The sequence below is a fragment of the Phoca vitulina genome, unplaced genomic scaffold, assembly GCF_004348235.1.
Source record: "Phoca vitulina isolate PV1807 unplaced genomic scaffold, GSC_HSeal_1.0 scaffold110, whole genome shotgun sequence".
In the NCBI taxonomy this organism is placed as follows: Eukaryota; Metazoa; Chordata; class Mammalia; order Carnivora; family Phocidae; genus Phoca; species Phoca vitulina.
In genome coordinates this window covers 1,042,513-1,050,448 of record NW_022589813.1, presented here as the reverse complement: position 1 = coordinate 1,050,448, position 7,936 = coordinate 1,042,513, and the positions used below count along the sequence as shown (strand labels likewise).

Sequence of the window (7,936 nt, the reverse complement as noted above, 5' to 3'; positions counted from 1 at the left end):
TTTTTCTCAAGGCCCTAGTCTCTGCTGTGTCCCGTCCTCGCCACAGTCCCCCTCCCCCCTGCAACCTTGCAGAGCAATGGGGTAAACAAGCCAATTTGGCCATCCCTATGTGGCCCTCCTCCAAGTTTTCCTTCCAGCTAGTGCATTTCCTTGTGTTGCCACGCATGAGGAGGAAAAAGCATGGCACCAGAATGCCACCCCTACCTGACCTTTGGGAAACAGCCCCACCCCTGCCCAGAGCATGTGCTTGCTTCTAGAGAATCAGATTCCAATCCTCTGTCAAGGAGCGTCATTGGTGGACTGGAAACCGGGAGTATTGGGGAGGAGAGGGAGGGAAAGAAGCTAGGACCCGGGGTGAGGATGGGGGTGGTGGTTGCATGCAGACCCAGGATTGTGAAAATACAGAAATCTCCACAAACACCTCGGTCTAGTCCGATGAAAAACGACAGCAATACACATTCTCGTGCCAGGAAATGGTTGCTTACCCCCGCTCTCTGGAGTCCTTTGGAGCTCTCTGATCCCATCAGTGATTCCGTCTGCAAGAGTCCCCCCCTTCCCCCCTTGCAGAAGGGAGCAATTCACCTGATCGTTTTTTTCTCTCAGTTCTTGGTGGTCCGGGCATATAAAGTGAGCACAGCATAAATGGCTACAAGGGGAAAGTAACGTTTCACCAACATAAAAACGGAACCAGCTTTGAGCCATGGGAAACCTCACTTAATGAGACCTTTTCTCCCTCCCTTTTTAAATCTCTGATACGTTATTGCAATTCTGGGTTTTGTTTTATTTTGGCTTTAAGGTTGAGAGTGGGCTGGATGCCCTCCCAATGGGGCAGAGGTGGGGAGTGAGGGCAGAGAGCAGAGAACTGGTATTTTTCTAATGACTCCACCTGAAGGGTACAAAGAGACCTCTTTGCCAAGAGACTGTGGCCACCAGTTGCCCCCACGGAGCAAACTTTAAATACAAAATCAAATGGCACCTCTGTTTATGTAAACAACACTTGTTGAGGGAAAATGACCTGAAGGAGAGCATCTGTGATCAAAATACCTAATTGTAAGCACAATACTTTCTGTGTCTGGTTATCAAAATCACTCTGGGACTATAACAGCCACGCTTGTCCCCCCTTTTAATAGAAAATGGTCATTCTATCCTGGATTTCTCCACTGGATATGGAGGGTGGGGAGTGAGGGAATCAGCTCAGAGAATTGGCAAACTGGGAAAATCTGGGGATCCCGTGCTTTTAGCACAGATTCCATCAGGGCCCACCAAACAAGGGTAAACTTGGAGTGGTCTTCCAGGCCGGCCAGTGCTGAGTTAAACCCCAAACTGAAAGGGAGCGTTGTGGCTTTTATAATCCAATGATGCAATGATTATACCAGCTTACAAGAGTTCTCAGCAGGTGCTTTTTATTAATTGATAAAGAGCTAAAGCTCGTTTTTGATAGATAATATATATTTATTAAATGTATTAATGTGTGTTTTATAATGTACCTTTATCCTCCCCTGGCTGACTGTTGCATACTTATTAAAAAAAAAATCGTTAAAGAAATTTCAAGACAATCAATGTGTACCATAAATGACTGTATATAAATATTACAAATTTAAGGTTGTAAAGCATGGGCAGATAGGTTTTATTTTCAAAATGCTGTTCTTAACACAAAAATAAAGGCTTTACTATTTACTTAAGATGTGTGGTAGCTTGTCAAAACCACCCAGAATAACTATGAGGCTTTTGGATTTGCCTGGAGGCTAAGTCTGTGGCATTTTGAATGGGGGAATCCTGGTTAACAGCAAACCGCAGAACAAATAAGGGTAATAAGTTAGCTTACCCAGCAAATGAGGAACTTTCTATAGTACTTTGGGGATTTGACAACCAAAGTCCTTTGTCTGGGTTTAAGTGTCTCAACTTGTTGGGTTTGCAGTCAGAGTTAAGAGTCCGTCTCCTTTGGAAATGGTCGTAGGCAATACGTCTTCTTTTATGAAAAGAATACTCACCAGATAAACTTAAAACCCACGGCAGAGGTTTGGGACTTAAATTTAAGCAGCCAAAGTGGGAAACTGGTAACTAAAGCACTTCAACGTCTCTTGGAACTAGAGCTTGTACATTTTCACAGCAGTTGGTGTAGAAGAATATACCTGAAGCACTGAAGAAATAATAATGGATAAAAAATAAAATTTGGAGATAATGCAGAAAGTTTAGATTCGTACTCTCGTAGGATAAACTATATGCACTAAAGCATGTTTGCAACAAATCCTATCTTGTGCAGAAAAGATTCTGTATTCACATGTACCAAATCTAGTCGTTAAAAAAAAAATCAACAAAGAGGAAGCATAATTTGTACATTTTCCTCACGTAGGGTTATCGAAGCTCCGAAGGGAAAAGATCCCACCAGTGGTTAAGGTGGTGGTCTTAGGTGCAACCTCCTCATCATCCTCCATTTTGCATTTCACTGCAAAGAAATGAAAGAGAAAGTCGGAATCGATTTACATACCTAGACAGACTTGTCATTTTGCAAACAGCAAACTTTGATGTGTGGAGGTCCATGACACTGAAACCCACTGAGAACCCGCTACGGTTCTGGCACCACGGACCCACCGGGGAAGAACACAGGGCCACTGTGCTCCAAGGATGGAATCTAAAGCTTCAAAACCACGTAATGTTTGTGGCCATTCTTTTTTCCCCCCAGTTTTATTGAAAAGTAATCGACATACACCACTGTCTAAGTTTAAGGCAGATAGCAAGATGGTTTGATTTACGTATATGGTGAAACAGTTACTATAATAGGTTCAGCTGACCCCCATCGTCTCATACAGATCCAATACCAAGAAAAGAAAAAAAGGAAAAAATGTCTTGTGATGAGAACACTTGGGACCTACTCTCTTCACAAGTTTCCTATGTACCAGACCGCAGTGTTAGCTGTAGCCATCATGTTGTACATTAGGGTCCTAGTTCTGATTTATCATGTAACTGGAAGTTTATATCGTCCCTGGGAACCACAAGTCTGATCTCTTTTCCTGTAAGTTTGGGTTTTGTTTTGTTTTTTGTTTAGATTCCACATATAAATGAAGTCATACAGTATTTGTCTTTCTCTACCTGACTTATTTCACTTAGCATAATGCCTTCAAAGTCCATCACAGCCATTCTTAATTTAGTTCAGTAGAAGGTCAAAAGTGTGCTTTGCAGGTCGGGGGACTGAAGAAAGGAAGTTTTCCTGAAGATGATGACAGATTCCAGGCTCTTGACTCAGCCCAATCTGTCACCACTCACCTTGCTCCCCCCACCCACCCAAAATTAAAAACTCAGGATAACACTGGGGTGAATACAAGGTCAGAAGGGAATCTTTTCTAGTCTTTCATGGTCTGGAAAAGAATGTGATCTGGGGGATTTCCTGCCTCGGCCAAACAGGAAAGTTGGCAGAACACAGGACAGCACAACTTGTAAGGGAAATTGTCCCAATAGGGAAAAGCCCCTCCCCTAGAAAAATAGGGAAACCCAGTCCCCCAGGGTGGGGGGGATCCTTTTAGAAAGACCCTCTCATTTAGAAAAAAAATTTTTTTAAAGATTTTACTCATTTATTTGAGAGAGCATACACTCGTGCAAGTGGGGGCAGGGCAGGGAGGGAGAGGGAGAGAATCGAGAATCTCAAGCAGACTCCGTGCTGAGCACAGAGCCCAAAGCAGGGCTTGATCTCAGAACACAAGATCATGACCTTAGCCGAAATCAAGAGTTGGTCGCTTAACCAACTGAGCCACCCATGCGCCCCCAAGAAAGACCCACTCGTTTTTAATAAGTCTTTGCTTCTAGTGTTCAAGTGCATGTCCTGGGCATTAATGCCTGAAGGTTTTTCTGAGTAAGGTCACAGGCTCTGGTCGCACACGGAGAGCAGTGTTCTAGCAGAAAGGGTGTTGTTACCGTGTAGGGCCCAAGCATGGAGTGCAGGGACGCCATGATGTGCAGCACAGTTACTTCCTGTTGGAAGTGGACTGAAAAGCTTTCAGCAGCCCAGGCTAGTACGGCAGTCTTCAAGCTGGGGCTACACAAAGGCTTTATACGGGTATTTGGTCATGGTTTATTCAAAGAAAGTCCCCCTCCAAATCCGCAGCTGTGCCAGTGTGGACTTGCAGTCGGTGGGGTTTATATGTGATCCCCTTTCCTACCTCTCCCGGTCCTGGCATTGCCAAGTGTGGAAAAATCCCCAGGTGCCAAACAAGGAGGCAATTTGTCCCCCAGAGTCTCCTTTCTATGTTTAATAACTATCAAAAGCTATAGTATATTTATTTGGCTTTGTGAATTACTAATGACTGTATTAATAACTCAAACCAGAAGAAAAAAATAACTCAAAACCAGAAAAAAAAAAACGTATTTTTAAATCTTTTTTTTTTTATTAAAGATTTTTTATTTATTTATCTGACAGAGAGAGACACAGTGAGAGAGGGAACACAAGCAGGGGGAGTGGGAGAGGGAGAAGCAGGCTTCCCGCTGAGCAGGGAGCCCGATGTGGGACTCGATCCCAGGACCCTGGGATCATGACCTGAGCTGAAGGCAGACGCTTAACGACTGAGCCACCCAGGCGCCCCGGGAAAACGTATTTTTAATACTTAGAACCTGTGGTCCCTGGAAATTTTAAAGAATTGTTTTGAGCGTATACACCTTTTCTGTCCATATAATGTGGAAGCTCTATGGGTAACCACCATGAATACCCTGTGTGTTTCTAGATCCTATTGACGACAATGAACCTTCAAAGCCAAGGATGCGCTACACCTCTGTAGGTGCTTTCCCAGGATCCTGCTAATCCATGATGTGATCCGGATGGGAATGTTTAGCAACTTAGTGGGAATGACAGATTCCCGACTTGGAGCATTTGCCAATTTCCGTAGTCGATTTTAAGCTACCAGAGTTGACCACATAATACAGAGTTGGGAGGAGGTCTGCTCCACCTGATGGAACAGCTCAGTACAGGGCTGCTCTGGGTCCAGACAGGGAGGTATGCAGGGAAACCTCAGGGGCAAGATAGTGCCCTAGGCAGGGTTAGGGGGAGCAGCAACGTTCCCAGCATCACTGGGAACCTGTTAGAAATGCAAATCCGCAGCTCCACCCCAGACCTAAAGAATCAGAAACAGTGGAGCCCAGCCAGTTCATGTTTTTAACAAGCCCCCCAGGTGATGATGGATACAAGTTAGAGTTTGATCCACTGCCGCTGGTTCTCCACCCTGGCTGCGTTTAAGAATCACCCGGGCCACGTCTGAAGCCTATTAGTGCCTGGGTCTCACCCCAGACATTCTGATCTAGTTGGTCTTGAGGCCCAGGTAGCCAAAGTTCCCGTATGTTGCTACTGTCAGCCACAGTTGGGAAACCCAAACTAGGGTTGGAGTCCCTTTAAAAAAACATGACCATAAAGACCCTCACAGCAGTTCAGAAGAGCCTGGAGTTCCCCTCAATGTCTCAAAATTGAAGCAGTTTGAATGACCTCTCTGGCCTACAGCTAGCTGGCTGACAGACGCTAGAGGCTACCAATAGCCAGAGAGGGAAGGAAGGGTTGGCTGCTGGGAAGAATCCAGCCCTTGGGTTTCCTGTTGTTCCTCAGCCCTGCCTGAAGGAAGAATTCACCTGCTCCCCTTTGTCCCAGTATCAACCAATTCCTACCCATGCCTTGATAACCTCTCTTAGCCACCCCTACACTTCGACTTTGCCTGGGAAAAAAGCCCTTAATTATCTCTTCTAGATGATTACACAAAAATCTTGAGAAAGGAGAGCAGAAAGGGCTGCTAGGACCGCTCCTCCAAATTGAAAAAACACTATCTAGAGTTGATGGACTGGAAATAACGGTGGACGTGGAGCCTCATGATGGAATCACCTGGGGAGCTTTGAACATTCTCAATGCCCAGCCCAACCCCGGCCAATCAGGTCAGAGTCTTGGGGGTGGGGACTGTCCATTGGTGTCACCACATTAGAAAAGTGGCGTTACCAAGTCAAACTGAATATGCACGCTCCCTGCAATGCAGCGATTGCACTCCTGCATCCATCCCCTGGGGAAACGCTTGCACACATGTTCTGGGCCACGTGGATTAAGATGTCCATGATAGCAGAAAGCTGCAAACAACCCAAATGTCTATCAATAGCTGACTGAATAAATAAACTGTGGTCTACTTGAACGGTGAGTATACAGCAGTGAACATGAATAAACCACAGCTAAACCTGTCACCTTAGATTAGCTCACCAATATTGAAGGAAAGGTAGAAGCCACAGTGTAATACGTATAGTGCGATTCTATTTCCAGCAAATCTAAATACCGAGGAGTGCCTTTAAAGATGAGAAAAACTCTAAAGAGAGGCAAGAGAACGGGGGGTGCCTGGCTGGCTCAGTGAGTAGAGCATGCGACTCTTGATCTCGGGGTTGTAAATTTGAGCTCCATGTTGGGTGTAGAAATCACTTAAAAATAAAATCTTAAAAAAAAAAAAGGCAGAACAATTAGCACAAAAGTCAGAATAAGTGGCTTCACTGGGAGAGGAGAAGCTTTAAAGGTGTTGACAGTATTCTATTTCCTTAACTGGGATGGTAGTTAAAAGTGTTTGCCTCAGAGTTATATGTACTTTATGGTCACTATTGAATGAATATTCCCCCACCCCCAAAAAACACGTAAAAAGAAATAAAGATGGTAGTATATTACTTGAAATTACAAAGTCAACTAATAAAGGAACAGAAAAGAATAATTTAACTGCTTTGGGAAGGTGGAGATGGGCTATAATTGAACTAGTCCTCATCTGTCATAGCAGGAAATCAGCAGATACTGTCTAAAATCATATCTATCATATCTAAAATCAAACTATCCAGAGAGAAACAGCTAAGGGTTCAAAGTGATTGCCGTAGCAGAGGGTGACACAAAGATGATGCTCATTATGTCCTTCTGTCCATCCTATACAGCAGTCCCCCCTTATCCTCGGGGGACAGGTTCCAAAACCCCCAGTGGATGCTCATAACCACAGATAAGGCTGGGGGGGGGGTACTATCTTTTAACCATGGGAACCATGTGCAGGGATTACTTTGCTAAAAGTTAAGAAACAGATTAAAGTCTCCCCTTAGTGGTTTTCTTCCCCGTCTTGGCAGAACAGAGCCTTGCACAGGTAGGTCCGCAGGTGGGTAAAAGGAGGGAGCCAGGGAGGAGGCAGCAGGAGAGAAGCAGGTAGCGATGACTGAATGAAAGAACCTGGTTTCCATTTTAGTTTAGAGACATCATCATGGCTGGTCTCCAGCACCAACAGACAGATGCCTCCGTGCCCCTGCACCGTCCTTGTCCCCCTCAGCAGGCTGGTGCGCAGCCAGTTCTGGAAGGGCTAAAGAGTGGAAAATCCCAGAGACATGAGCCAGCCCTTCAGCTTCAATTAAAGGCAGTGTGACAAGAAAGGCCCTGCATACTAATGAGACTTGCTTACAGTTTCCTCCTCTCGGTCACCCTCCTTCTCTCCTGTTCCAGTCAGTGACCGGGCTGAGAACTCCGCACAGTTGGGAGAAACTGCCTAAGGCTTGAGACACAGGAAATTCAGGGGCCATGGGGTCATCCAGCCACTCATTCGGGTTGCCCAGATGTGGCCTCAGCACAAAGGGATCACCTGGGACAGATCCCTGGGCTGCTCCAGACCTTCAGAATCAGATCTCCAGGAGTGAATCCTGGGAATCAGCATCCCGCACCTCTGTGCTTTGAGTGATCCTTTTGATGTGACAAGTTTGGGAAAGAGCACTCTATCACTCAGCCAGCACTCAGCACCTGTCTCCTGAGGGGCCAGGTGTTAGATGGTGCTGGGAGGAGCAAACAAGACAAGGCCTGCAAAGTGCTTGGCACTGAGTCCGATCCAGAGTTAGGCACTCAGTAAATATTACCTATTATTATTTTTAGGACATAGTCTTTGATCTCAAGGAGCTCGCAGTCCAGAGGGGGAAGCAG

General features: G+C 45.5%; 1 protein-coding gene across 2 annotated transcripts in view; it reads right to left on the bottom strand.

Annotated features, from left to right (window-relative positions):
* Positions 1–2: 2 nt before the first annotated feature.
* The window catches only part of LOC116628074 (IQ domain-containing protein K-like), a 125,469-nt gene continuing 117,535 nt past the window's right edge, over positions 3–7,936 (bottom strand). Inside the window, exons 9-10 of one of the 2 annotated variants that reach the window (XM_032398148.1) lie at positions 2,350–2,446; positions 3–2,140 (exon numbers count right to left, since the gene is read on the bottom strand). In XM_032398148.1, the coding sequence (XP_032254039.1) occupies positions 2,062–2,140; positions 2,350–2,446 (176 nt within the window). In that variant the 3' untranslated portion in view covers positions 3–2,061. Of the gene's footprint in view, positions 2,141–2,338; positions 2,447–7,936 lie in introns of both variants that reach the window. The other variant, XM_032398149.1, reaches the window with a different exon arrangement.